General features: G+C 37.2%; 1 protein-coding gene across 1 annotated transcript in view; it reads left to right on the forward strand.

Annotated features, from left to right (window-relative positions):
* LOC128744055 (synaptotagmin 1) overlaps positions 1-25,597 on the forward strand; it is a 78,194-nt gene that overhangs the window by 29,318 nt on the left and 23,279 nt on the right. Inside the window, exons 3-6 of the mRNA XM_053840809.1 lie at positions 5,547-5,830; positions 6,208-6,306; positions 6,386-6,580; positions 16,849-17,025. Of these exons, the coding sequence (XP_053696784.1) occupies positions 5,547-5,830; positions 6,208-6,306; positions 6,386-6,580; positions 16,849-17,025 (755 nt within the window). The remainder of the gene's footprint in view (positions 1-5,546; positions 5,831-6,207; positions 6,307-6,385; positions 6,581-16,848; positions 17,026-25,597) is intronic.

A 25,597-nucleotide genomic window follows, 5' to 3' on the forward strand; every position in this document is an offset into this window, starting at 1 on the left:
TTCTTTTTTAATTTATTTACCTTTCCGTTTTCTGTCTTATTTCTTCCCTTCTTCCTTTTCCCTTTCCATTTTTCTTTATCTCTTCTGGTTTTTCGTCTTCATTCCAGTGTTTTTTTCTTTTCTGTCACGTTTTTTCTATTTTGACTCGTTTTGTTCTCCAGTGTTCCCGTTTTTCGTCTTTTTCTCTCTAGTTGTACCTTTTCCGTGTTCCATTTTTGCTGTTATTCTTTTCTGTTTCTGTCAGCTTTTCAGTCTCATTTTTTTCTTTTTTCTTTTATTTGCCTCGTTTTCTCAGTTATTCTTTTTGCGGACAAAAATGCGGTTTCATTTTTGCCTTATCTTCCAGTCCCGTTTTTGCCTTTTTCAGTCCTGATTTTCCTCTTTACCTTTTTGCCATTTCCAAGCCTTTTTCTTTTCCAGTCTCGTTTTTCATTTTCTCTCACGTTAACCTTTTTTCAATTATTTGTTTTTCGTCTGTTTCGTTCCGTTCCTCTCATCATGTTTTGCATTTCCTGCATTTTCTGTAATTTTCTGTAACGTTCCTTTTTTCAGTTTATCCCATTTGTCCGTTTTCATTTTTTTCTCCATTTATTTCCTTTTCCTACTTTTCTGCCTCGTTTTTTCCTTGGTAGTTTTCTTCTTTTTTCTTTTTACGTCTCCGTTTGTGTCTGATTTTTCTTTTGTTTTTCTCTTTTTTATGCCACTTTTTTCAGATTTTTATCTTGTATATAGACATGAAAATGCTAGCTGGGTATTTACCTACAGTAATCCCCCCAATAAGGACGCTAATAGGGACCGCGTCAATGGAAACCGTGTTAATGGAGTCTACGTAGCATATGGGAATTAACTTAATTGGTTCCAACATGGAATTACTCGTGATCTTGACCATATAGAACGTTGGTGTCTTCGACAAAGTTGTTCAGCGGATCGAGAGCTTTTCGTTGGATTGTAATATCTCGGAATTGCTTCACTATGTGGCGCTAGTGTATATGTGATATGCTTAGACAAGCTGTATCTTGCGCTGCTGACTATCTAGAAAGTTTTTTGTGTATCCCATAACTCATGATTTTGGTAATGTACAAGAGGTTGCAGTCATTTGAGTAACCTTCCCGAAGACCGCAACTTTCTTGATAGCCTGCAGCGCAAGATACAGCCTGTCTAAGCATATCACATATACACTAGCGCCACATAGTAAGTGAGTTCTGCGCAATTTTCCATATAACCTTGAAGGTGTCAGTCATTTGAATAACCCTCCTGAAGGCCGCAACTTTCTAGATAGTCAGCAGCGCAAGATATAGGCTGTATAAGAGTATTACATATACGCTAGCGCCACATAGTGATGCAATTCCGCAATAATATAATTTAATGAAACCCCGTTGATGTACTGAACAACTCTGTCGATGACACCAACCTTCTATATGGTCAGGATCACGAGTTATTCCATGTTGGAACCAATTAAGTCAATTCCCATATGCTACGTAGACTCCAATAAGGACGTTCGACCGCGTTAATGGAGTCACTCGAGACCGTCCTCTTTGGAAACGTTCTTATTCGAAACCGCGTTATTCAGGGGACTGCTGTAATGCAAAAATTCATATCTCATGAACCAAACAGTACGCTGTACGAGCATACAGTTTCTCATGAAAATCGGTATAGCTAAAGAGGAAAAACGGAGGAGACAAGAAAAAGAATTGGCATGAAAAGAAAAATCGTAGCAGAATGGGAGGAACAGAAACGTTATATAAAAAGAGAAAAAAGTGGAAAAGGAGGTGAGGTAAAAAAGGAGCCAGAAAGGACAGAAAAAGAGGGAACACGGAAGCTAAAAAATGAAACAAAAGAAGCAAAACAATAAAGAAAATGAAGAAAGCGATAATGGAAATAAGAGAACGTCAAAATGGACAGAAGCGGAGACAAAAGGAGGAAAAGACAGGGAGAAAATACCAGAGCTGGAAAATTGACAAACAAGACCATGAAAAGAAAAAAAGAAAAACGAAAGACAAATGGGATTAAGCTAAAAATAGAACGTGTCAGAAAAGAGGGCATAATAAAGGGAAGAACAGAATAGATGAAATCAAAGGAGGGTTTTAATGGGACAGAAAACAAAAAACCAAAGCTAGAAAACAGGAAAAACGGGCCTGGATATGAGGAAAGGGCGAACGAATAAAACGGAACAAAAAAGAGAAAAACAATAGGAAATTCAAAGTTGAAAACAGTGAAAATGGGAAGAGAAAGAAATGGAAAAGAGAAAGAGAAAACAGCAGGCAGAAAACAAGGCAAAAGAAGAAAAAAAAAGGAGAGAAAACATATCTCATGAACCGAATAACGTAGAGCAAACAGTTTCTCATGACAATGTTAGTAAATTTTCTTAGCATATTCACATCTAAGAATTGATCAGGATTACCGATGGATTTAAAGGTAATCCGTCTCTTGCTTCTGGAGAAAACCACAGAAAAGAGCACGGGGGAAATCATAAAAAAAACTGGACAATCAGAATAGCAAAAAAGAATAAAAACGCGAGAAGATAAGAGAAAGAAAAAATCCGATAGAGGAAACGAAGCATAAGGGAAAAAGAGGTTAAACGAGATATAAAAGGAGCAAGATGGGAGAACCAAACCCAACAAAACAAGAAAAGGTAAAAAGGAAAAAGATGAAAAACGAGAAATTAAAAAAACGGGAAGCAAAGAGAAAAAGGGTGGCAAAACAGCATAAACGTAACAAAAAAGAAAAAAATCAGGGCACCTGAAAGAGAAAAAACGAAACAGACGAAGCCGAAAAACGAGAATAATAAAAAAGAGTTCCAAAACGTTAGAAAATTAGGAAAAAAAATCTGTACAAAGATATGGGACAGGTAGCGAAGAAAAACGGAACAATGAAACACGGGACAGATAAAAAGAAAAACAGAAGAAAAAGAGCAAAAAAGAGGAAGGAAAAAAAACAAAATTGAAGCGAAAACCAAGAATACGGTACAGAGAAAAAGAAAAAACGAAACAAAAAGCGGAAAAACGATGTTCGTGTTGAATTTCGTGTCCATGTCCAAATTCAAGTCGAATTTAAATTGAATCTTTGAATCTTCTATCTATCTATCTATCTATATATACAAAAGTAAGCGTGAGTATGAATCTTTCACCATAACTCCAGAACGCCTTGACCAATCGCTACCAAACTTGGCACACATATTCCTTGATTTACGGGAATCAGCACTTGGGGGTTGATAAGAGGTGGGGAAGCCATAACTCCTAAATGAATGGACGGTTCTTCACCAAACTTGGCATACATGTTCCTTGACATAAGGGAATCAGAACTGAAGGAGTTGAGGGGGGGGTAGGGGGGTTATAACAGGGTGAAGCTCCGAAATGTTTGCACGGTTCTCCGATAAGTGACGGTGGACAAAATGGAAAGTTGATGACCGCAGGTTACTGACAGGAAGGGGAGAGTAACCCCCACATGACTGTAACAATTTATCCGTGCAACAGAAAAAATCTGCAATGCTCGCAGCTGTAGGCTTGTCAAGTGTAATTATGCACCGAATCAAAGTGACCCGTATAAAAAGTGATGGATCATTAGTGCAAAGTGTTGTTGGCCAACTCTATTTGAGTTACAGGGGCAATCATTCAAACAGTGTGGAGGTGATCTGAGAACACCATGTTTTTCTCATAAATGAATAAAAAGCTGTGTTCAAAAAAGTACAATAACAAAACTATTCATTTCCTATGGGTGGGGTAGCCGTTGTTAAAAGCGGAAAGTGCAAATAGGAAAAAATGTCTTTGTTTCTCTTTCTTTATAGGGTTTTATAGGGATTTTCGTAAAGAAAACAGATGTGCAAGTGGCCGGGTAGACAAACAAGGGGAAGCTGACAAATGGGGAGGTACTTCTAAAAGAGGAACAACATTTTAATTCATGTGCAAGTGTGAAACGAGGGCGCTCCGAGTAAGATCGGGCACTCAGCTAATTATTAATATAAGCGGTAAATCAATCGTTTATTAGCATCTCTGGCGTTTTATACTGCACGTTGCCGTATATCAGCCTTTTGACTGCATAGCTGTTGTAAATTGGCATCCACAATTCTATTTAATTTCTTCTTGCGGGTAACCAGTTGCAAATTGTCAAGCATTGTCAGCACTACAAGAAAGTTAGCGGTAAAGTAGCCGCATATTTTGCCAAAATAGTTTTTAAGTAGCATTTAAAGTGACTGCTTATTGGCTTGCATTCAAATTGCATTGTACAATTTGAACTGCAAGTTCAAGTGTAATTTTAAATGTACTTCGAAGTCTAATCTGAAGTCCAATTTTAATCAATTTCACGTCTATTCTCAGCTCCAATGTTAAGTTCAATATCAACTTTAATTTCAAAATTGAACTTCAAATAAGAACTTCTCTATTCTCTTTCACTTAACTTCATATTCTCTTTTAAGTCCGCGTTCATATCTTTCCTAATTTCAAATCTAATTCTAAGTAAGACTTCTAGTCCAAGTTGCTTCAATTTTAAGTCCAATTTCCAGTTTAATTTGAGATAAAGCTTCAAGTCTAAATTGGTCCAAATTCAAGTTTAATTTAATGCCCTATCTCAGGCTCAATTTTAAGTACAATTTCAACTTTTGTTTCTAGTACAGTTTTAAGTCTTATTTCTAGTCCAATTTCAGCATTGATTTTAAATTTGATTACACTAAAAGGTTCGGTGTTTTCAACCTAATCGGCCGATATTTATGTGACAAGTATCAACAGATTCGCCATCCTACGTTCACCCGATTTACCAGGTCAAAACATTCTTCTGAAAGGTCAGGTGTCTCACCTTTGGTTTATGTCTGGGCAAGCAAGGGGGCTTAAAACTAAACACGAAATTTAATTTGTAACTGGACTTGAATTGGGCTTGAAACTGGAATTGCTTTTACGCAAATAATTTACTTATCGCAAAAATAGTGGCAGATTAAATTAAAAACTGCGGACCTCTTGGTTACAGAAATTATTATGTAGAGAAGGAAACATAAGGAAGAAAGTGGCGTTTATAATTGTTGAGCACCAAAAGTAATGTGTTGCCAAAAAACCGAAGCGGAATGAATTGTTTGTCGTATTCTCATTCCTATATAAATATGCTCTCATGTTAAATGTCAAACTCGGCGACGGCATGCCATTTTCTACCGTGAAAGCTGAATGCCATCATTTTTTTTCGGAGAAAATTACAGTTAAAGAATATTATCTTTCCAGTTTAAAGCTAGCTTATGTAGCTTGCAACATGGCACAAAACTATCTCTTCCAACCCCTGCTTAGGGACGGAAGCCAGCACCGATGCAAGTGTTCACATAACCTAACCAACTAGCAGGGAACTGGTGCAACTCTCTAACAAACGGGCATTTCGCCCGCGCGCACGTAGCATTATCGAGAAGGTCACCGACGGTATTACGACGCGGCAGAACACGTATACGTAAATGCCAGCCCATTCCGTTTGCGTTTAAGTTGAGCCTGTCACAGTCGAGTCAGGCGTACATGTATGTAATACAAGACGTATAATGTTACTCCATCGTCTCTTTCTTTCTTTCTTTTTTTCCGCAGAAGAAAATGAAGAACTCTCCAGTACCGCGTCGCCAACGAAGGGCGAGGCGGAAAAGATCGGCGACAAGGCAGCGGAAATCACCGAAGCGCTAGCGCACGAGATGGGCATTCCGACGTGGGGGCTGGTGTCCATCATCATCGTCGTCCTGCTGATCATCCTGGGCATCTGCGGCTTCTGCATTCGGCGCTTCTTCCGCAAGCGGCGCTCCAAAGACGGCAAGAAGGGCATGAAAGGCGTCGATTTGAAATCGGTACAATTATTAGGTTCAGCATACAAAGAAAAGGTATTCAGTAGAATCTCATTCATTAAATGTGTCAGTGTACAGGTGCATTGTAAATGTGCGTTCACTCAAAAAAAAAAAAATCAAAAAAAAAAAAATAATCAAAAGCAAAAAGATATGTTGTATTTGTTGTAAAACCCTCTTTTAAAGCTGAACCAATCTAGATGCTATTTATTATTACGATATACATACTATTAGAGCATACTATTGTTCTTTCGATGTTAGTAGATGTCCATGCCTGTTCCATAGCCGAGCGGGAGTTCGCAGGCCGGGCACCAGTGACTACATTTTGTTTCTTTTCCTCCATTTTCCGGCGGTGTGGCCGCGTGCGCTCGCCTGGAACACCACTTCGCACCAAACCCGTGCACTCGCGTTTTTAGGTTCAACCGGACATGGAAGAACTGACGGAGAATGCCGAAGAGAATGACGAAGGCGAGAGCAAACAGAGCGAGCAGAAGCTGGGCAAACTGCAGTATAAGGTACGTACTGCTTTCGGTACCATTAAATTCCAAACGACAATTGATATTTTAAACTTCCTCTATTTGGTTCGAATTTTAGCTTGAATACGATTTCAACGCGAATGCCTTGACCGTAACCGTAATCCAGGCGGAGGAATTGCCAGCCCTGGACATGGGCGGCACCTCGGATCCCTACGTTAAAGTCTATCTACTGCCTGATAAGAAGAAAAAGTTCGAAACCAAAGTTCACAGGAAAACTCTCAGTCCGGTATTTAACGAATCGTTCACCTTCAAGGTAATTCCAGGAAGGACGGCGTTCATGTTGGAGTTGTGCAAATGTTATCACTTAATACTGTACTTAGGAATCTCTATCTCGATTCGATGCCATTTCCTTGTTTTTCTGCGTTTCTATTCTTCCCGTGTGTAGTGTGTTGTTTGCAAGTTCAGTCTTTTCCGAGTTTTTCCGTTTTTCGACACCATTCAATTTCAATAATCCGCACATTTATTTGTTGATTGTACTTGCAAAATGCTTCCTTCATGAGATTGCTACGTAGTTTGGAACTAATGACTGTTTTAAATGAGTTCTTCTGGTTTTACAGTTATGGAACTTTAAACAACAAATTTTGCTGATTATATATTCATTATTATTTACTGGTTATGATACTTTATATTCATGAAACCTTCAAATGCTTACTATTTAGAGTAGAAAATAATTTCAGTTGGCAATCGAAATATACCTTTTTTCTTCTAATATGAACAAATGATGGGTTGTGCATTTTAAATATCTTTGATGTTTGCTATAAATCTTGAGGCACAATGGTTACAGAAACTTTGCATATAAATGCTCAATACTACATGAAAAAGAACCATGCGACCCCTTTCTCTCTGGATACAATGGAGACGCCTCCATTATGAGCGCTCCGAAATTTGCAAAGCTAAAGTTCGTCGCTTTCAGACTCAAACAGTCACTCACTGTTTTCTTAATGGACTAATCATTCCAAGTGAAATAACGAACAAACTTTTTTCGAAGATATGTGTAAAGCATTACCAATTTACAAATGCAGAAATTCTACTGTTGCAAACTCTGTTTTTCAATGGATCATTAAACATAATTTCTGTTTTTATGATCTAAAACTGTCGGGAATTGATTTTATTTCAATCAGAAATGAGCTGATCCGATCTATTCAATCTAATTCGAAACCGGTATTTTGATCTCATATCGAAAAAACCTTTTCATCATTGTATTTTATTGTCAAACATGAACATTACTGAAAAGCAGAGTGCCAAGAAAATTTGCAAGTTGTACAGAACGTTGGACCACTGCGACCAGCATTTAGAACCTATTCTGGTGGAGAACGTTAGCTAATTAAAGAATAATTTATAGCTGACAGTACACATGTTAGTTGATTAAGACAATTTTACTTCAAATCAGTCTGTCACTATAAAAAGTGATTTAAACTGTTTTTGTGCAAATTGAAAAAATACAATCAGTGTTGTATTGAAATGATAACCCATTAGGCCATTGCAAATTATTCTTAAAGTTTTTGTCCCCCCGCTCTTCAAAATTGGCTCTAAAAATCGGGGGGCAAAAAAAATTTGTTAAACGCGAGTAAAATTTTTTTGTATGAAATCTATTATTTGTGGGTTTTACAGCCTAAAGAACTCGAAAAAAAAGTTTACGGAGTGATAACGCTTCTAGCACGAAACAAAAGTTGAAGTACAAATAATGTAATTTACGAAAATCGGCAAAAAATGTTTTTTTCGATTTTGATTTTAGAAGGTTTTTGCATGGAAAATATAAACTTATGTATGAAAAGCAAGAATTGATTCGGGTTTTACGATTAAATTTCAAGTAAAAATTTCTACAGATCTTAATTTTTTTTCGTGATTAAAAAAATCTTTGTTTTTTTTTGGCACCCCCCCCCCCCCTACCTTCAGTTGCCCAGCATCCGAAGGACAAGAAAGGGACAAAAATATTTGTAATGGCCTTATTATTTTTTCTGCTTAAGGACAAGGTCGTCAGAGTTTATTTATGGCAGTTAGTATGGCACCGAATATCACCCTTCCCTTCCTTTCTTCAGTGTATCAACATGCTCCCATAGACTCGGGAAACCATCACAAAAAAAAATAAAATTAGTTCAACTAACCTGCTAGCCGTAATCAGATCTTGCAACTTGAAGCACTAAACATTGCATTCTATCCTTCTTTCCACGAGCGATAATGGTGGATATTGAGCACAAGTGGGCACAATCTTTTGACATTCATTGCAGGAGCGTCGAGTTCGCCCTGACAGAGTTACCATGGAAACATCCATGGTTGTTTGTTGTTCGAGTGTAAAAATGTAAACATTGTTTAATTTTGCAGATCAGCTGAATTGGAACATAACTAAACGGATTCAAACTTTTAAAGTGGTTTGCGGTCATAATTTGCTGAAGGTACTGGCTCAGAATACTTTTTCACAATCGTGCGAATTAAACATTCGAAACATTACACATTAACGCAAACATTAACTTCATGTTGGTCGAGCCGTTGTCAAGTTTGCTCTCGAACAGTGTCTCGACTTGATAAGAAAATTTCCGTTGCGTACTTTGACATTCTCCCTGAAGTTTGCGAAAACTGCGAAGCCACAATCCATAAAACTTCTTGTCCGTTCAATTATGTTCCTCTTAGCTGATCTGCAAAATTGAACAATGTTTACAATCGAACAACAAACAATCATGAATGTATCCATAGTAATTCCGTCAGGGCGAACTCGACGCTCCTCCAATGAATGTCAAAAGATTGTGCCCACTTGTGCTCAATATCCGCCATTATCGCTCGTGGAAAGCTGGATAGGCTGTATTACTTTTTGGGGCATAATCTACACTAAATACTGAGATTTCTGCCCAATTATAATTCATCACTATATTTTCACTTTTTCGCCATCGATTTTTCTTTAATTTTTTTCGGCCGTTCCATTCATCACACCACTTGCGAAACTTAACTTGAGGCACAGAAAACTTTAATTTACCACCCGAACAGTTATTTAGTAAGATATTATCATGATTTTTTCCAAACCGTTCACTTGAATTGACAAGATGAAACTTCACTTCGTTTCGATTGCAATTGCGAATCCACGACCGTCGTTGTTGATACGTTACCAAGGAAACGGGAATGATGCCACATTTACGTTGAGCGTGAAATTCGTCAATAATGATCACTATTAAATTAACGTTAAATTAACGTCGTTAAGTGTTGAAAATATACTTATAAAATTCTCAGATAATAAAATTCACCGTAAACAACATTTTATGTGATAGAATTACTGTCGGATATCGTTCAACAGCAAAAATAGATACGCGATTCTACGTTTCGTAATTGTTCATAACAGATTATTACCTACTACTAGCAACCTAGCATAAACAAAACGATAGTGGAAACAAGTACTGAAATCAGTAAAAAAGCAGCTGGCCTCTGACGACCTTAACCAAAAGTTACACGTTCAGTGACAAATATTTTATGTTTTGAGCAAGTTTCCATTCGTCAACTAGTATGTAGTTTTATTATTTTGTACCTAAAGTTTTACGTAGAAATCTCCAAATTAAGATGTTGCCGCCAATTTCCAGAAAATGTGTGATGGTGAATTATTAGTTTGAACCTTAGTAAAATTACAAACTCTAAGAAATTGATAAAATGTTATGCCCACGTTCGTGGCCATAGGTAAAGACCTTCATACTTTTTATGATGATGATGATAGTTTTATTAAGGACCTTTTAACATAGAGTCATTCGGGTCCATCATACTTTTAAAGCAAATATACAAATTTTCCTCAGAGTAAAGCAGAAAACAATTCCCCCTATTGCTTAGCCTGATAAAAGAAAGCGGATAGCATTTAACTATTCGCCATCATTACAAACCATTTTGCCGAATACCATTTTGCGGAACACCAATTCTCGGTTGACCATAACGCGGAATATAGATTATCGCAGAATACCATTTCGCGAAAAGCCTTACGCGGGATGTACCATTTCACGGAAAATCTTTTCGTAGAAAGTACCATTTCCCAGGGGTGACCCAACTGAAGAAAAGTAATAGAGGTCAGTAGATCTAGGAAAATAAATAAACCTAGATAGAGGTTATCTCTATGAGGGGCTGCCCCTCCTGTATAGGAGCTCCCCCTGTATAGGAGCCCCCCATCATAGAAAACATTCATGCCTCCAAAAATACCCGCATACCAAATTTGGTTCCATTTGATTAATTAGTTCTCGAGTTATAAGGAAATTTGAATTTCATTTGTATAGGAGCCCCCCCCCCTCCAAAAGTGGGGAGGGGTCCTAATTCAACAAAGAAAAAATTTTTGCCTTCAAAAACCTTCACATGCCAAATTTGGTTCCATTTGCTTGATTAGGTCTCGAGTTATGAGGAAATTTGTATTTCATTTCTATGGAAGATTCCCCTCTTAAAGGGGAGAGGGGTCATAATTCCCCTCCTAAAGAGGGGAGACCATAGAAAAAAAATTTGCGTATAAAAACACACATATGCTAAATTTGGTTCCATTTGCTTGTTTAGTTCTCGAGTTATGCAGAAATTTGTATTTCATTTGTATAGGAGCCCCCCTCTTAGTGGGGGGAGGGGCCTCTAACCATCATAAGAACCTTCCCTGGCCCCAAAGACCCCTATATGCAATTTTCACGCCGACCGGTTCAGTAGTTTTCGATTCTATAAGGAACATACGGGCAGACAGAAATCCATTTTATAGGTATAGATTAAAACAGATTTATTGCTGCTATTATGAGGAATACTAAAGTTCAACACAAAAATCATTTTTTTTATGTGAGGCCATATTGCCATATTTTAGTATTTTGTTTTAGCTCGCAAACATAAATTCATAAAAGCAAAGTTTTTTGCAGACAGAATTTTATTATCAATCGGTTTTCCTGTCACAGGAAGCAACTAAAATGATTTTGCTAGAAATTGAGATTGACTAGCTGAATATATTTGCTTTGTTAAAACAAACAGTTCTCGAAAATTGCAAAATTTCGATGGCGAGTTGGTTTTTTCTATCTATTATTTCAATATGCACGATAAAATTTAATGCGCATATGCTGCAAACCAACGGAGACTTCTGAAAGTTTATTATTATAACATTGATCACAATCAATCAACCGAATTCAAGAGCAACTTTGCACATTACGCCGCAACGTAACTAGCTTGAAGATGAACAGATGAATTTTTGTCTAGAATCACTTCCTCCTTTCCAGTTAATTCGCTTGGTCGTTCACCTATGCTAAGTTTAGTTCCAACCACAACGTAATTCAACTCGATACAATGGTGAATAATTGCGAAACATTTCCGGGTTGGTTTCTTAATACCAATCATGAAATAAATTAACCAAGTTGGGCAGTTCCAGAAGTCCTGGATTCGCCGGATTATATTTTGCTATGGTCTATTCTATTCTATAGTATTCTATCGCGATTGAAGATTATCGTTGTATCATTTACAAATACTGAGAATAGCAGTGGGCCTAGCTTAGTGTGGAGTCCACGCACATTCTGGTAGAATATGCGCGGTCCCGGTCAGTTTTTATGCTCAAACGAGCCGTGAGGTGTATAGATTGAACAGCGAGTATGACATGGAATATAAACATATAAACTTTAAAACTGATGAGAGAAATGGGTATTTTTGAAAATTATCGTACAGGCTTGAATAAATACCAGTTGGAAAAAGCTTTGCACAAAATTTTGCACTGAAAACTCCTAAGAAAAGTCGGGAAAAGAACTAAAAATATTCGTTTAATATTAAAAAAATATGGAAGTATCTTTTGTCTGCACAACAGAAAAAAACGAAAAATTCCAATATATTGAATACACCTGAGGAACAGGTGCTCGAGTTAGCACCTCCTAGCTTAGCTGCTTCAGTAGTATGTACATTGTGATATCTAGCGGTTCACCATCTAACACCAACTGACTCACTCATCCCATTTACGCAGGAAGCTGTCAACCGACACTCTCTATGCCAGTTATACGGTACCGGCAACTGCCCATGCCCAAATAATGGGTCATTAACACACATTATACATTCAAGACAAATCCTATAATATGCTATAAATACCAGGATGCCACATCCTCCCCCTGCATAAATTGAACAATTCAATATATTATATTATATCAGGTCTATTATAGCTTATTTACATTGTTGGTGAACTCTTCATGTTATTCTTGTTTGTTATATTGAAATTCGCTAACTCTTATACATAGAGCTTGCCTATAGAAAAATCGCTTACTTTTGTAATGTGACGACCATAACTTGTCATTTATATTTTACGTCTCTGAACCATGCCTTCCATACGTCAATGGTCATATTCTACCTATCCAACGTTTTAATGTTTTCATTACATTGGTTTAAACTCATCTCAACCCTATCTTCATAGATGTTGGCTTTGTGCTTATCTCGACTTAACCCTCACAAATGTTTGCAAAGGGCTTTTCTCAACTCAATCTCAACACACGTTGGCCATGCCCCTCACGTCGGTTCAACTTTCATATATGTTCAAATCTATCAAATGGTAATTTGTACTACCATGTATAACTTTATTCCCAAATGGAATACGGCCAGCTTCGTTCGTTGCTGCAAATGCAACCATCCACCCCTTTCCAGGCAAAGCGTTCGAAGTTAAAAAAAACGAGACTATTCTGCCGATAATGCTGCCAGTAAATACTTAAAACAACCATGCCAGGATGCCACATACATCCCAGTTGGCCTCGAGGTATGATGCTGGCCTATAATAAGCCAGTCGTCGTATGTTCGAATCCCGGCTGGGAGTTAGAGTCAATAGGATCGTAGCAACTGGCCCTGCAATTGTTCTGTACTCTAACAGCTGGCTGCGAAGTTCGTCGTATAAAAACAAAAGGTCAAGTTTCGATAACGGAATGCAGCACCAGGGCTTAGCTTTTTACGAAGATATCACATACATGAAGTATTTCCAGGTGTGGCCATTGATCGTCATCGTTTGACCTACATCTACGAGGAGGCGTTAGGTAGGGACTTGAGAGAGCCAGAGCTATATTTGGTGCTCCTTGCAAATAATAGTCCCTATTTACCCTAATTAAAACCAGTTCAGTGGTTTAAAAGATATGAACCTTAAACTTTGTTAAACTGTTGATTTTTTGGCCTCCCCACCTGAGAACGCGGCCTTCTGTGCCCCAAATAAATATATACAAACTAGCTGACTGTCCGACCTTACTCGGGAATGAAACAAACCCCTTTTTCTTCATTTCAATGTATCTACCTTATCAGCTCCCCCTGTTGGCTTACAGCCACATGGAAATTTATCTTCTTTTCGGTAATCCCTATAAGACGACTCAAAGCCACTCTATCCCTTGCTTTCACAAAATCCTCTCTTGTCATCCAAACTGCTATCTGCTATTTGCGCTGATTCTTTTATGCCAAAGAACCTGTGTTCCAAGTTTGATGAAGAACAATCCAGGCGTTCTAGAGTTCTGCACTCAAAATATTCTATACATAACTAACGGTAAATTTCCATGTGAAAATCCATATGATTGTCATGTGCCACATATAAACACAATCCGCCCAGAAGTATACATAAAAAATTATACGCATAAGAATAGTAAGTGCAAATTTTTCGCGGACACAAAAACAAAAACTGTTTGGCACATTGAAAAAATCTATGTGTTGGACACATAGAAACTATACGAAAAGTTTTCTCAGTGTAGGGAAACATAGAATCGTACTAACATTGCTTGTCCTCCCCCGCACTGTTGGGTCTCTCCCAGTGAGCTCCCCTTTCTGTCACGTAGCCAGTCATGCTTCTGATTGCTCTCTGAAAATCCCTATAATGGAAAAGAAACAAAGCCTTTTTTTTCCTGTGTGGACTCATCACTGCGACCAGTATAGTTGATCTATTGTGATATCGCCCGGGTGTTTGCTGTATGACCTGCACTGCATTTCTTTTTGCTATAATCGCTATTGAATGAGCGATATGCTTATTAAATTTTATGCGTGCTTGTATGTATTGGGGTTTACCCTTCCTTTAAAGCTTGATCTACTTTACCCACCTTTTCCTCACTGCCAGTATTATCCCATACTATAGCCGTCCGAGGACTCATTCGTTCCTCTGACCAGTACACTTAACTATAGGAGGGACTTTTGCACTGTCAAGAGTGGATAAATTTAGAATTCAGCATGAAGGAAAAGTAAATGAGGTGGGGAGCTTGAGAATAAACCCATGCTAAAGTCACTTGACAACGAATGGCTTGATTCTACTAAGATTCGAACCCACGACCAGTCCCTTGTCAAAGCAGACTCGGTAATCTTGTGGCTACGGAGCCCCCCCAGACAAAGCCTTTTTTCCATATATCCCTCCTCGGTGGACACTCCCTCCTTATCCCCCCCGCCCCCCGCCTAATTCACCTTCAGGTATCAGCATCTGTGGCTCGAGCGCCACATCATTTACCTAATGAAGACAAGAAGGAAAACAGGAGGAATAGGAAGGGATGGATAAAGAATTTGGACAAACACACGTGGTATGGTGTACCGTAGTCGGATTCATAAAAATCACACTGAAATATGATAATTAAGTCTGCAGTGACCAGTCAGTGATCTGACAAGAATTCTGCAATTTACCTTAGAGTGTTGCAAAAGAAATTTCGCAACCTTCTCACAAGGCTTAACAGTGAAACTTTTCATTTGACGACAAGTTTCAAGATCGAAAACCAAGATCGAATCTTTTGTTTTATCCGCCAGCCCGCAACTGGCAAAGCAGGTTCTGGACCAAAAACTAACTTTTCTGCTCTAGATCTCGCTAGTTCATCGGCCTATCCATTTCCGGTTATACCAGAATGGCCAGGAATCCAAACCAGATGATTCACCTTCGCTTTCTTGTCTGTCAACTATTTTCGCAACTGTAATCGGTCTAAATACCGAAGAACCTTTTTACCTATTTGGACAGTGTCTCCCTTTTGTTACTTACTCACTTACTCAACGACGAAGTGAGTTATTTCCGGTTCATCGAATTTACCACCAAACAATTTTCTTGATTGTTGAACCCAGAGCCATGAGCATTTTGAACGAAATTTCTATCGATGATTGCTTTCACTTGCCGAGATCAATTTTTGTCCAATTTTCCTGCTATTCCAAGGGTGGGACTTCGGGTAGATTCGTCAACTGCATATGTCCAGCCAGGAACTGAAATATCTTTCATACACCTCTCAGCGGGCCGAATTATCTCGCTAGAAACGAACTCATAGTTTCTAGAGACTAATCACGAGCTTTTAGTGGAATTACAAACCGTCTGAACCAGACGAGATGGCCATTAAAGCTTTTAACTTAACTTCGGTGTCATTTTTTTATGTGGGAATAACTGGAACTCCACGACGATGGACTCAACTCCATTTAGATGTTTGTTTTTTTTTTTTTCAATATAACACTTGCGCAAACCACTACAAAAGATTGAATCCGTTCGATTATGTTCCTCTTCAGCTGATCTGCAAAATTAAACAATGTTTACATTTTTACACTCGAACAATCATGGATGTTTCCATAGTAACTGCGTCAGGGCGAACTCGACGTTCCTGCAATGAATGTCAAAAGATTGTGCCCACTTGTGCTCAATTGTCGCCATTATCGTTCGTGGGAAGCTGGATGGGTTTACTGTCAAACTGAAGCTGATGACTGCGTTGACGCAGCATTCTGTTTGGGCCTTTAAAGCCACAGGTGAAATTCATTTTAAATGGAAAATATATTCAAAATAGATTACTTGACATATTGGCATCAATTAAGTGTGCATTTAGTGAAACGTGAGCGAAGTCGCGTCGCGTGAGCTCTGCAGGTGCCCTAAGGGCTTTCTTGATGCTCACGTCGCGTCGCAAGTCGTGTGCATTATGGCGGTAACCTTAAGGCCCAGGCGCAATGCATACGGATTTTAATGCATTGCGGAGATTTGACAGAAAATCATGGAAAAACTGTCAGATTTCCGTTTCAATGTATCGAAATCCACTTTTAGACTATAATTATCTCACTAAGCACTAGTGATTGAATTAAGTAGATTTCTAAAATTTAGGGTAAAGAGTATGAAACAATATAATACATCAGTGCTAGAATACTAATTACTGCATGCTACATAACTAAATGACCTAAATTATTAAAAATCAGTGATATGCTCAGAAATAGTCTCTGAACTGATTGAATTTGTATCATACAAAACGACCAGGCCATTAGTTCCAAACTATGCTTCAACATTTTGTTCACTAAGCCTATTTGTAAATTATCAGAGTTTTTTACTCCTTCAAAACACTTTCAACTACCCTTTTGACATGCTTTAATCTGCCAGGTACACAACTTCTGAGTTTTAGGTATTCTAACAGAAACTACAGTTATTTTTTCGACAACTCTCGAAACAGCCCCAACTTCTCTAGGCTAATAGAAATACTCCGTCTGTGTCTATCTGTGTGTGGTAAACCAACTGTTTAAATGAATAAACACTTGTTTGTTCCTAACCTGTAATTAACACTAACATTTCTTTCTCATTTTTTTCTTCTACTTTCACTTCCTTTTCATCTCTCGTAGAGCCTTCCGTATGCTGAAGCCATGAACAAGACGCTGGTGTTTGCCATCTTCGACTTCGATCGGTTCTCCAAGCACGACCAGATCGGCGAGGTTAAGGTGCCCCTCTGTCAGATCGATTTGGCCCAAACCATCGAGGAGTGGCGGGAGCTGCAGAGTGTCGAAGGCGAAGGCGGTCAGGTACGTAGCAAGGGTTCCCACCCACGCTCTCGATCAGGCTCTTGATTTTTTCTTCTTTGAAAAAAAACTTTTTCTTCACCGAATGAGAACCTAAACTGAGTGAGAGGGACTTGAAACACGGGTACCTTACTATTGTCCCACGGGTTTTTGCTTCGAAAAAAAAGCAAGTTTAGGTAGCGAGCGTGGAAAATGGCGTCCTGAAACGTTACACGAAACACATTCACCCCGTCCAGTCCCACACACATACAAACACCCACGGTTTAACGGAAGGACGTTACCAACTCTCTAATTAAAAGAATGAAAAAAAAAACACATTGAGTTAGCCAAACGGTTGATCGAAAGTTGCGCTAAAATCTACGGACCGAATGTTTCTGAAACCATGCAGTTACAACAACCAGTCTTTCCTACTCTCCGGGTATTGTTTCGATTCCTCGTCAAAAAAAAAAGATGCGAACGTACCGAACTGATCAATTCCAGTAACTTACACCCAGTTCAAATCCAATTAATTTTCAATATATTCTATATTTGACTGCAAACGATCCGTACTAATTTTCCATATGGTATAATATTATCTAGGCTACAAATAATTACTATAGACTCGAGGAGATTTGTTACTTTTTTACAATATCTTATTATATTTCATTCCTCATATATTTGCTTACATGTTAGTATATTTTCCTTTTTACTATTTGACGTGAAAGTATAGACATCAAGAATTTTTTACCAATCCCGATCAATCTCTTATATATTCACTCATTTTGTATTACTCTTTTGATTTCGATTTACCAACTAACCAACCAACCAACCTACCAACCTAACTAACTAACTAACCAACTAAAATGGCTTTTCGATTTTGATTAGTTTCATACACGTTCTGTTGATTGGAAGTATGCCACTACATAGTTTCAAGACGAATTTAAGATAACGGTTATGTGAGGATTTATTTCACGATTTGTAATCCAATATTTCGATAGTTAAGACTTCATTCATACATCTTTGAAACAAAAAAAAGTAAACAAAGTAGTTTTTTCGCCTCAATTTTCAATTCATTGCATGGCAACCGTTTCTAACGAAACGTTCCTTTCCACGAAAATCGGTAGATGAAGTAGGCGTTTGGCGTTCATTCGGGACAAGTAAAAGAAGGGAGAGCTGAAGCACGTGCCGTGCGATGAACTGAAAATTCATTCCAATTCATACAGTCGAGAAACAGGCGAGAAAATATATTCATCATTGTAAAACTTTACCAATTTGAATAGCAATCGAACGATAAGTAACCTTTAGTTTCATCATTGAGGCCCGACGTTACTTTATTTTCCAAAAATAATTTAATTGACGTAAGTTATTTTTTTCTTTTTCCTCAAATTTTTCTCTGCTGTGCTTACGCCTGTGAATGGTTGTGTCTTCATCAAAAAAATATATCTAAAAATATTTTATATGCATGTAACTGCTTCAAAACAAACTATAAAAATCGATTAAACCATTACACGTAAGTATCGTTTTCATAAGGAAAATATTTTAAAATCTACATTACCCAAGTTAAAGTGCCGCTGTATATTGTTTGACTGTATTGGCTTTTTGTATAGCTTCAATGTAACTGTACAACTGTATTTAATTGCAAATGACTATAGCGAATTGCTGTGGATTGTTTATAAATTTGAAAAAAAAAACGATTATTTTTTTTCGGTTATTTTGTTTTGAGTTTTGAAATTGTTTTCGCTCCAAATCAAAAACAACAGTAACAAACAAAAAACAAACAATAAACTCAACAGCCAAAAAAAAAAGAGATGCTCGAGATTCATCTCGAGGCAGAGCGAGAGAGAGAAATAGCAAACATATGATCACGCACTCACCTTAGAAAACCAAAAAAAAAAAACAAAATGTCTCCCTCAGATGGCAGAATGAATCTTTTATCCTAGTTTTTTTTCTTGTACAATGAGCGGACTTCCTATTTCCCCACCAACACCACAACCACCACCACCACCACCACTACCAACCACCAACCAACTACCACCACCACCACCAACCAGCACCCGAAAGGTTGCCAAGTGATAAAATTCTTGAGATCAAGGTTAGCCGGTTACAATTACCATAATACTTTTTTTTCTATTTTTCTCTCCGATAATAATAATAATATTTCCACTCTTTTTCTGACACATAAAACAAGCGTAATTGGTATACATATCAGCCATTTTATATATGCGTTACCAACCGTTTTTTGTCACTATTTTTCCAATTCTGTTCGAGTATGGAAGACAGTTAAAACCGTAGACTTTTCGTTCCGTTCCGTTCTTGGTTTGCCAGTTTCAGTATTTAGAAAACGTAGTAGTCAAATGAAAAAATAACCTTTTTTTCAACAATATTGGCAGTGGTTATTAAGTATGAAATTGTTTTTACTTATGAATTTTTTCCAACGTTCTATGGTTTGTTAGAGTAGTTGAATTAATTGCTAAAAAAAATTACTTGCCTTTTTTTCCTCGAATATTCGAGGAACTTACGTATCTCGATTGGAATTTTATCAACTTCATTGTCTTCACGGAGTAGCACAACTCTTCTGTTTATGCTTTCTTTTCAAACTATAAACTACAAATTACGTAGTATTGCTACCACTCTCTACTAAACACCACCACCACAAACCGAACCAATCACCAAAAGCAAAACAAATCAAATTGATCGAAACATAAGTTGTCTATTCGCTTGTATTTTTGTAGACTGCTTTGATCGAAAAATTTCTTTTTCGAGGTGCAAAAATCAGTGGATTTTGCACCGAAAAAAAAACAAATCATTAACCCAATTAATTCTTTTCTTTTTGTTCTAAAAAAACAGTAACTCAGTTTCCGTTGGTCGAATTTCTTCCTTTCTTCCTTGATCTGTTAAGTAGAGCTGCAAGCGTACATATTAGTTTCCTCTGTGGATTGTGCTTCTAATACTAGATGTAGAATAATTGACACTTTCTGAATTATATGCTTGCGTTCACAAAAACTTTCTCGTAAAAATAAATTCGTTTTTCGTGTGTACATTATTTTACGAACTATGATTTGGCTTCCTATTCCACGCCAAGCAGCCAACCGGGAGGGTCGTCCTCACCTGGTTGTTTTAATTTTAAACAAAACCAAATTACACCCTTGCGTTTGTTGTATTGAGTTTAACGGTTGAGTTTAATATTCGTACAACAATTCGAAAAACCAGAAACAGCTTTAGTGGCATTAGTCTAGTTTTGTCGGAATTTCACCCGAGTTGTATTGTTTTTTTTCAGTGTACAGAAGGTTTTGCACAGTTTGTTCATTTGATATGTTAGACCGAGTAACTAAATAGTGTTGTTTTAGAGTTGTATAATAAAACTGCTTTTTTCTCCACAAAACGCTTTTTCCTCCTACTTACTTATAAATATATAACCAGTATGAACCGAGTTCAGTAGTTTCTCTTTCACTCGAAAAAATATTCCGTAGATCGTAGATCGCTAACTTAGAATCAGGATTTTATTCCAAAAACATCTCACTGTAGAAATAAAACACATTTGTAAATAAACATCATATCCTTTGTTTCGGTTCGTTGTAAGATTTTGAATAGAAAAAAAAACGTAGTTATCCATCCAAAAACGTAAACAAACGACCATGCGATACAATTATACCTAAGAACAAAGTTTGATCGAAAATGAATGTTTTACTGAACCAACCTAACCACCAAAAATGAAAATTGGACTCCAAACAAACAAACAAAAAAAAACAATAACCTTAGCGACGTACTGTAAAACCCTGTTTTCCCCCCCTGGAGGTAGCTGTACCTAACATATATACGTTTACGCTGTCTTGTTTTATGACTTGAGTTATGCTTCCGCGTGTTGGAGAGTACAGTACTAAACAATTACTGCATATATTTTATGTATTAGTACACCCACACACACATATATTATATCATATCTATTTAATCCGTAGCCGTACAGAACCTAGATAAGTGTTCCGTTCCGTTTTTTTTTGTTTTCCTTGTGGGAAACCCTGGATTTCGTGGCGAAAATCCGTCATCCAACAATTAATTAACAAAAGTAGCCTCTGCCTTGGCATGCCACGCGCTAGTTTTTTTTTTCTTTATATGAGCAGGCCCCCCTATAATAGTAGGCTGTGCGAGTCAATCAATATTCTAGATGCTAGAGGCTGAGTTTCTTAAAATTGTGTCCAATCCGTTCCGTCGTAAACATACAGTTTGTCCTCGGCTAGGAAATAGCTAAACCCTTCCATGAGGATGGGACAAATGTTTCAACAAAAAAAAAACTTATGTATAAGAAACGCTGAATTACTGTCTACTGTGTGTGTGTTCGTTAATTGATATATACCCGTACATATATATTATTATTATTGCCAGTAACCTACACCCCACCAATTAACTATCAGTAGTGCCGATAATCCAGAATACTATAAAACCAACAAAAAAAAACCAGACATGCCTAAGTTTTAGAGTTACTTCTTATGATTTGCTAACATTAGATGAATGTAGAGTTTATCCACGTGTACAATATAACTAGCATATTGTTTTGATTAGCGAATTTTGTAAAGTGCTATGTGTTTGTGATTTACTAAAAACAACAGCAAATGTTAAACCGGCAGCGGCAAGGTTATGTGCGATCGACAATTGACTTGAGGAATGATAGTTTCCGCTTCCATGGGTACGGGTAGAAAACACTAACTTTTTGGTTAGAAAAAGCTTCCGACGAAACAAAAAAAAAACATTGCATTTTACTTGGCTATACCTACCTGCTTTGATCAAAAGTGAAAACTAGTTGATGTACTTTTTCGGTTGTCAAAAAAAAGTTCAGCTGAATTTGGATGGAAATCTGGAACATTCTGGAAAATTGGATTCTATGAAAAATTGCGAGCTTTTTTTGTCGGATTTTGAAAGGAATAACTCGTTCAGAAACGAGACGCAATTTTTTTTATGTAATTTTTCTGGTCCTATACTTAGCAGTCTAACTTTTTCAACTATTTGAAAACAATTTCAATATTCAGTAAAATCTGATTTTCTGTCAATTGATTTTTATATGTTCCTATCAACATGAACTTAGAAACTAAGATACTCGATGGTTTACTATAAACATTAAACATCTGATCGAAAATAGTTTGTAAAAACTTGTACAGTCGGAAACCATCTTTTTGCAAAAAAGAAGTCATCGCCTCTCAAGACGGAAAACTAGACCTGAAAGCTCAAAGGAACTTTGCTCTTATTTGACAGTAGGGTTGCGGCATTAGTTTTTCGGCCTGTTTCTATTTTGGGCTTACCCTCTGTTCTCCACATTCTAAGGGGTACTATAAGGGGTACATTTGTTTCGTGGTGATAAGTTAGTTCTTTGGCGACAGGTAACACGAAAATAGAGTAGGCCCAGTAATTAGAAGCATGCCGAAAATACCCTCCAATGGCCTACTTCACTTCATGGCGTATAAAATAAACTCATTGCGATTCGGAATATCTCCCTAAAAATGTAGCCATAATTTTCCATTAAAGACAAATCTAATGTGGTTCTTTTAAGACTAGTTGCACAAAAAATCTATCAAAAAGCAGTGGGAATAGGGCCAAAAGTGTAACTGGAAGTAGGGTTTATTTCTAATTCCCGTCGTAGTAAGTAAAGCCATTCTAATTTTCATCAGTTGTTGGATGGATTTAATGAATACTCCAAAAGTTCTTGTGCTGATTTGACTAAAACACACTTACCTTACACCTTGTAGAATAACGACAATGCCTTGCGTGAGTTATTTTCATCTTATGAATGACGGAAATTAAAACGATTAGTCGACATTTTCTTCTTCGTCGCACTTTACAGCTCACTTTGATTGATCGCGTATGATAGACAACAAACTAAAATATTAGGGAATAACTTGTTTTGCATTGTGTGTCATAAAAATGCTAATATTTTTAATAATTTGTGTTGGATAGGACGGGAATTGCGACGAAGCAGCAACATACCCTACCATAATTTATGATGTCGGAGACGTAAAAGTTGATAAATATTTTCTTGTTATTTCTTACAAAATGAATACTTTCATGCCAAACGGACAAAGTTAGTTGTTCATGAATTCGTTCACTCTGGTTCATTCGGTTTTGCTAGAAATGCTGTTAAACAAAAGCAAATGAACACAATACCAGCTGTAGATCAAGTTGAATAAATAATACAAAATTTATTTGAGCAGCGTTTTGTCAGTAGATTTTTATTCATAATCACATTATGGCAATGATATTTTAAAAGCAATATGCTCATGAACATTAAGGCAAAAGAACGGTTTAATTCTGCTTTACAAATGAATCACATACTTTTAAACTGCTCGCCATTTATATCCATTAAATTAACAACAATACTAAGCGTTAAACATTCAATTTAACAAATTTTTGCGCTCTTCGTCAGCTTTGTTAATAGCGAAAATCGAAGCCGATAAATGCACTGTCGGTGGAACAGACGAATAGTTTATGTTTATAGAGGGGGAGAGTGAAGAGAAGAGACGGAGAAGAGGGACAGTAACTAACATTTCGATGCATTAGAAATGTGAATGTGAGAATTCAAGTTCTTCTCTTATTAGATTTTTTTCTGCGTTATGTTCCATTGTGGCAAGGAGTATAGATGTAGAAGATCAAATTATGCAGTAAATTTATGCTCAAATTTCTCTCATATTACTCTTTATGCTATCTGCTATCGGTCACAGCCGCAATCATAGGGAATGTCTTGAAAATAGACGTCCTTAGGTCGCCATTGACGTTGCTGAATTCATCTTCGCAAGGGTCAGTTTCGACAACAAGTTTGAAAGGTTCAAAGAAGTGAACATATATTCAAGTATGCGCACAGAAAATATTATGCCAGTCCGTTAAATATTTACGAAGTTACATGGCAATTTATAACGACGTGTTAAAGCGAAAGTTTGAATGCGCTTTTCTCAAGAACGACTGAACCGATCTACGTCCAATTTGAATACAAGTTTTCTAAGTATATTTCCTAGTAATTTAACGAAGGTTTTCGCTCATTGATAATTATTTTGTCCTTTCACGGACATTTATGGAACAAAATAAACTAATTAAAAGTTATTACGGTGAGCGTCTTAGTAGAATCTCGAATACGAGTTAAATTAGGAAAGTTTTCTATTTTATTCTGCTACTAAATTAAACTACACAATGTTCACATTAAGGATAATTACAAAATTTCACTACACTGTAATTACACTACAAAGCTAAGCTAACCATCCACTCACGTGAACATTCCGCAGATACGTATTTCGACTGTTACATACAGCCTTCTTCAGTGCTTTGACGGTCTGAGTGAAGAAGCATCGGTATATAGTACCCAAAGAGTCATTCTCGCAATTCAAAATTGAAAAATAAAAAATAAAATAGTTTACCCAGACGAATCGGCGGATTCTATGGTTGTCCGTCCCATGTCGTGCTAGATTTAGAATTAATCTGAAGAGCCATGTCTCCTCCGTTATTGTTAAGGAGCGAGGAAGATTCTTGTTTATATATTTCCAGACTCTCAGCAACATCCAACTTCCACGGTGCATTAATTGCGCGGAGAATTTGGATGTTTTCAAGGGTTGGTGGATGAATATTCTCGAATATATGTTCCGCTACTTTACACTTAAAATGAAAAGGTATCCATTTCCTGTGTCTTTGTTAGCTTTGGCAACTTCAGCCGTGTGTTCTTTAAAACGAATACCCAAGTTCCCAAGTTTAGTTTGTCCAATGTAAACTTTTTTACAGTGGCTACAAGCAATTTTGTAAACCCCTGCTCTGTTTAACCATTCAATTTTATCTTTAGTAGACCCCCATCTATTTTTGATTTGGTTATTCTTACTGGTGTAGACAATATCTAAACCAAATCTTTTTAATTTTGGACGAAGGTGGTGCGTTAAAACCGTATTCCACAGTTACTCTTTTCAGATCTTTTGTTGCCGGAGTGAGCGTGGTAAAAGATTTCCTCTAATGGATCTTACTTTTCTTGTTGACAGTGGCTTGGATGGTATTTCTACTATAGCCATTTTAGCCTAGCAACTTCGAAAATGTAGTCCATTTCAATCTGTCTCGCTTCTCTACTAAGGGGCAACGATTCCATCCGATGGACCATGTGATGAAAAGAGATCATCTAATGTTGAAAAGAATGATTGGAAGTGCTAGGTATTACCCTTTCAGTGTTCGTGGGTTGCCTAAACACTTCAAATTCGAAACTACCAAACTGTCTTATCACCAATAACATCTAAGAACGAGAGTCTGCCATTCTGTTCAACTTAGAATGTGAACTGTGAATGTCATTGTGGATATTATTGATAATATCTAAAAAATTATTTTTTCTTTGAAGATACAAAAAATGTCGTCAGCATATCTCCACCAGCGGTTTGGAAGGACACTATTTTCACTTAATTTATTCTCTATGTTTACCAGGAAAAGCTCACTTGGGAAAGGTGATAGGGCGTTTCCCATTGGGGCCCCTTTAATTTGTTTGAAAATTTTTCCCCTGAATGTGAAGAAATTTTCTTCCATGCATTTAAGGTTTCATTCACTGGTACACTTGGGAACAGCGCTGCCACGTCGAATGAAACCATTTTCTCCT

Source organism: Sabethes cyaneus, chromosome 3 (assembly GCF_943734655.1).
Source record: "Sabethes cyaneus chromosome 3, idSabCyanKW18_F2, whole genome shotgun sequence".
Taxonomy (NCBI): domain Eukaryota; kingdom Metazoa; phylum Arthropoda; class Insecta; order Diptera; family Culicidae; genus Sabethes; species Sabethes cyaneus.